Below are 5,914 nucleotides of genomic sequence, written 5' to 3' on the forward strand. Positions count from 1 at the left end.
CAATATTGATGAAATTTAAACTAATGATTTTTTACAATTTTTTTAATTAATATCTCAATTTTATCACTTGATATAAACCTCGTTCGTGTGTAAAAAGAAGAGGCATGCATGATTGCTTGTAGTAATTAAAGTTGAGATGCAACAAAGAAGAAGCATGAGAACTAAGCGCCGACTTTGGACAAATACCTATAATTTCAAGTCCAACTTAACTTTGCACCGAAAATAAATATTTGTCAATGTTAAGATTGTCTTTTCTCCATTTATACCCATTTTCATTTCTTTTTGTTCCTTTTCAAATAATTAAATTATTTGTAGGTAGCCTTTTAGTTTAAGTGCATATATATCTTGGACTTGCATTATCTAGTTTTGGTGCCTACACGTAAGCCTTCCCTATTTACACACAACATCGGTAGCTGATGATCCTCCTGCACATATTTAATTCTCAAATTGGATTAGTGAGCTTTAATTAATTATTTCAAAATTATTATATAAATTATAAAACATGATTGAAAATTATAAAATTAAAAGTGAAACATAAAATGGGACACCGAAAATGAGATTGTGAGTTTCTTGTGTTCAATTCCAACCATATAATATATTGATGATTATGGTTAATTATTTTGAATCTAATGAAGCGTGGTAAAAATTTTAGCATATAAACAAATGCGACAACGAGTCACACTCTTACCACACACACACAGTAAACATTAATTAAGTCAATTCTATATAATATTAATCGGATATTATTGCGACAATAGGATTATAATAATGCAAGTTAAGATTATATATAGCCATATCTAACACATACTGGTTAGGTACAGCTATCCATTAAGCGTTAATATATATAGTCTAAAAGAACTAATTAATTAGACTTGCATTGAGTAAAAACACATTAAAAATTGGGTCCCACGTTACTTGCGAAATATATATACATTTGAAATCTTCAAGATCGGCAACCAACAATGTATGTACACCAAAAATAGGTTGTTTAAGAATGCATTCAAACAGCTCCTTTAATCATAATAACTATTGCTAGTCAGTGATTTAATTAGATGGTATCTTCAAAGAAAAGGCATTGACACACATTTTTAATTAATACTCATTTTGATTCTCATTTTGTTTACCATTTTGTTTATTTTTAATTCTCATTTTTTATATAAAGTATTATATGTGGTCGATTCTGTATACCATAGAGTATTCTAACTTTATGACATATATACCATCAATCTAGGAATTAAATTATACAAACTCTCTTTTAATTAAGCAAAAAAAAAATCTCACACACACAAAAAGTTATGTGACATGAATTCTATCAGATGCAAAATTAATGATGTGCATGTATGAATACACATATATTATAAATATGTTTATTCAAAGGAACATATATATATCAAAGATCTTTATTCATGGACCAATAATGTTTATTTCAAAATTTCCATTACTTATGAAAGTTTAGATTCTGAGCAACTTTTTAACAATTAATAAATCAAGTGCACAGATTCATAAGTTTCAAATCTAACTCGTATCTTTCTTCAATCATGAAAGTCATTTATGTGTATAAACTAAAATTGTTATTTCCTTTTTTAGTCTATATTTCCAACTTAATTAACTCCAGCTCCTTATGGGAATTCAAAGTTAATTAATTAATTTAATAATTCAATCATGTTATTTAATCAATATGTCTATTTCCATCGTTTTGGTTGCTTGACATGTAAACCTAGTCAGTTTATATTCAGTTTATATCCATTAAAACCATCTGAGTTCATCCAATCTAGACAATATTCCAGTAAGTCCCTGTCTCCAATCATACTTGACATTCTAATAAGTTAATTTGTAACTTATTTCATTATTAATTTGACGTGAAACGTGCCAAAGCATATGAATAAGAACAAACACCAAATTGAATCACAAAAATTCAAACTCAAAATTCACGAAGTAATCCATGCTAGTGAGAAATTTTCCCCCGAGGAAAAAATAAAATAAAAAAATTAAATCTGAAAATGTACAAAATTCAAACTACAGAGAAATTAAAATAATTACCAAAACATAAGCTTCCTATCTAGCTGACTAGTCAGACCTAAATCGAGTCGAGCCGAGCCGAATACAAGCAGTTTCACGAACCGGCCGGAGCTAGGCTGAGCTGCAGATCCACTCCAAACCCGTCATAAAAGCCCGGCCCATCTTCGACCATCGAGAACCCACTCAGCGACGGCCCATCCAACCTCCCACCGTGGGCCCTCAGGGCCGGCTGCGGCGTCGGCGGCTCCGCGGCTCCCCTCGAAGCCGGCGCCCCCGCGGGGAAGACGCAGCCGTGCGACACCTGGAAGGGCTGCGCCGCCGCGCCGGCGCCGCCTCGCGGCACGTAGACCCACGACGGCGCGGCGACGAGTGGGGCGAGGAGGTGGGGCGGCGGCGCGAAGGCGGAGACCATGGGGTTGCGCATGTAGGAGGCGGCGGCGTTGCGGCTGGCCTGCAGCTGGGCGCGCTTGAGCTGCTGCCGCTCCTTCTTGTGCGCGTTCTGGTGGCCGCCGAGGGCCTGCGAGTTGGCGAACTCGCGGCAGCAGTACTGGCACTCGTATTTCCGGCCGTCGGAGGCGGGGAACTCGGCGGATTCCGGCGACTTGGCGGCCTCCTCTTGATCCTCCATCATGTTGAAGCCGAAGAGTTTTAATTTTAATGGGCCGTTGCTGCATGCTTTGCTTTCATACTCTATCTCCGCCATACTATACTACACACACTAATGGTGTATATGTGTGTGTAGATATGTTGACGTGTGATTTTTACTATTTTTAGTGAGAGAAAGTGAGACAGAAAGGAGAGAGTGAGGTTCAAGGGAGTTGTTGCATATCTGGGGGTATTTATACAAGTTTAAAAGGGTTCAAAATTCTAGAGAGAGAGAGATGGTTGCGGACATCCCAAGAAGAGGAAAATTAGAGAAAAGGTGGGAAGAAGAAGAGCGAAAAAATACATTTGGGGACCCACTCAATTGATCTTGTCTTTTGATCATCATGCATATATTCATACATATTTTTTCCCACTTTCCATTGTCTTCGGAAGTTCCTAGACTGCCCTTGCAAACATTCTTCATAATTTTAACTTTTTATTGCAAGAACCGAAATATTGGAGGGGTATTTAATAAAGATACATTTTATTTAGAGAGAGAGAGAGATGCATGTGAGGATTGTAGGGTGGTTGAACTATGAAATGATTAAGGGTTTCCCCTTGTTCTTGAATAACAAAATGTCTTGCTTTCTTGTTAAGTAGTGAAAAGTTGTATATTCAGTTCATAACTAAAGTAAGCATAAGAAACATAATGATCAATCATCATTTGAATCAAACAGCTAGCAGCTTCTAAGTTCTAACCTCCAAGCTAGGATCAAATCCATAAAAGTACTGTAGTAACACAGAATATATAGGTTTAAACACTTCCCTTTTTGAACTAGCTAGAAATTAGCATCACACGTGGATAATTATTTTGGTGTTCAACTTTGCAACATAAAATTGTTATTGAGGATGTTTTAATCAGTTTCAGTATAATCCTAATTAGGCTTGGATTAGCAGTAGCTAATTTTTCTCATTATAAACAGCAATCTCGTTTCATGTAATAGTATCAAAAAATTAGTGAAATAGTCATATAATGACAAATTAGATATATAATCAATTTCGTGTGTTTTTCTTGTTTCCGTGTTTTTGTTTATTTCATCCCCGTCTCACTTCAAGTGTCCTGATATAATGAACCTCAAAGATTCCCGTTTTTTGAGATTAACTTTTTTCATAAGATAAAATAAGATATTTAAAGTGGATAGCCCAAAAAGAAAAACAAGATACTTGAAATGAGATTTAGGTAGTACTTCTTTCGTCGTCTTACGAAACATGAGTCGTTTTCTTTTCACGAAAGTTAAGAAAGCATTGGTACACGGAAGATGAAAAAGTGTTAAGATGAATAAAGATTTTTTTTTTACCATATAAGAAAATGTAATTTCGTGGGACGACCTAATAAAATAAGATAATGTTTCGTGAGACACATTATTTAGTGATTAAAATAACAAGGGAGAGAAGGATGGGTGTCTGTAGATCGGGAATCATGAAGGCTTAAACAAATGCATCCCAACGTGTTCCCCAAAATGATAAGAAAACTACTTTTCCAACATGAAATTAATTAAAATGGCATAATACTAAACTCCATTTATGTATCATACTGTCTTTGCATAGGTTGTCAGAGAATCAAACAACACATAAAATGTGGTAATGTGCACTTTGTAAGTGGCATTTCCAATTACAGAATGACAGCTGAAACACCAACCTATGTTTATGGTTTATATACTGTCACAACTGTTTCAGTGCTTTTCGCAGTTTTACTTTATGGAAGTTCGATAATATTCTGAAATAAAATAAAATTTAGACACAGCAAAATTAGCAGCCCCAATGAGCAACCGTGAAGCCCATTTCTTCCTCTCTCTCTCTCTCTCTCATTGTGTTCCATTACATTTGTGAGGTTTACAAATGGGCATCATCTTGTCAAATTTCATAAAAGATTTTCTTAATTTTATAACTTACAAGTGGAGGTTTGAATATAAATCCTTATTTAAGTTTAAAGTATTAGAATCATTTTTAATTGATTTTGGATCCCAAATATTTACGATGAAAAGTTCGAATCCTATAAAAGTTAATATTCTTTCTTTTAATATAATTAATTTTTTGATAAATACAATAATTTTATATTATTAAAATAGATTTTATTAACAACTATAAAAAAGAGAAAAAGAGAAAGAAATAACAAACAACCTAAAAACCTTTGCAAACACAGAACGCCAGCAAAAGGTCTGTGCCTCATTAAAATCTGCTTAATTAAAATCCAAAGAAAAAAACATTAAGCATGAAAAAGAGTGTCTGTCTAGAACAATAATTTTATATATTCAGTGCAATATTCTCATTTTTTTTATCACCAAAAATATAGTTCTTAGAGCACTCCCAGCAGATCACCTAAATGCATCACTAACTCTAAATTTAGGCTAAAACAATTGAAAATGAGATAAAAAATGCATCCAGCAGATCCCCTAAATTGGATGGGGCCCACAAAAAATTTTACACCTACCTAAATTCAATCTTAAATTTACACTCACCCTAAATTTATTTTAAGCTTATAATTAGTATGGCCCACACATAATTATTATTTTTATGTAGAAAATAGGAGATCTGGTGTATGCATTTATAAAATCGAGATCCTAAAATTAAATAGGGAAGCTTTAGGGAGGAATATAGGAGCTTAATTTGGGGATTTCTGCTGGGAGTGCTCTTACAAGTTAATCCCCTATTTATACTTAAAACAAAAAATAAAACCATTAGAGCATCCACAATGCTTGTTGCTTAGAGGGGTGTCTTAGGAGTGGGCCCCACCTAAGACACACCCCTCTCCAATGCATTGTGTCTTAGGTGGGTGCTTAGATCCCAATTTCCACAAAATTCATATTTCTACACTTTTATTTTTAAAAATTCAAATTTCATTAAAATTAAAATTCTACATTACAATAATTTAAATAAAATAAAAAACATAATTAAAATACGATAATAAAATAAAAAATAACATAATTTCCTAATTTAAATAAGCCCTCGACGCTTGAGCACTTCTTGGACTAGGTGGTTGTGCAAGGCCAATTGTGCATCCGTCATACCCGTCGTGTCCTTGTTCAAGAGCTTCATATCCATCTCCTCCCGTTTCATCTCGGCTTGCATTTTTTTTACCTCGGCGATTTCCCCCGTTTTGAGAGCATGCTCCCTCATGCTTTCGGCCACTTTCTCGAGGGCGTCGGAGAACGTCGAACCTCCTCCCGAAGACCCTTCTCCCTTCTTCGCCTTGCCCTTGTCTTGCTTTGCCGCTTTTTGGCCTTGGGGTCTCGCCGTGACACTCGGCTCC

At 35.0% G+C, this 5,914-nt stretch overlaps 1 protein-coding gene across 1 annotated transcript; it reads right to left on the minus strand.

The window, feature by feature from the left end:
• Positions 1–1,900: 1,900 nt before the first annotated feature.
• On the minus strand, positions 1,901–2,849 carry LOC131025080 (zinc finger protein GIS3-like). The gene has a single exon (XM_057954682.1). It carries the CDS (start codon positions 2,720–2,722, stop codon positions 2,114–2,116), a length of 609 nt encoding a protein of 202 aa, XP_057810665.1. The 5' UTR covers positions 2,723–2,849; the 3' UTR covers positions 1,901–2,113.
• Between the last annotated feature and the right edge of the window lie 3,065 nt (positions 2,850–5,914).

This window comes from Salvia miltiorrhiza, chromosome 5 (genome assembly GCF_028751815.1).
Source record: "Salvia miltiorrhiza cultivar Shanhuang (shh) chromosome 5, IMPLAD_Smil_shh, whole genome shotgun sequence".
In the NCBI taxonomy this organism is placed as follows: Eukaryota; Viridiplantae; Streptophyta; class Magnoliopsida; order Lamiales; family Lamiaceae; genus Salvia; species Salvia miltiorrhiza.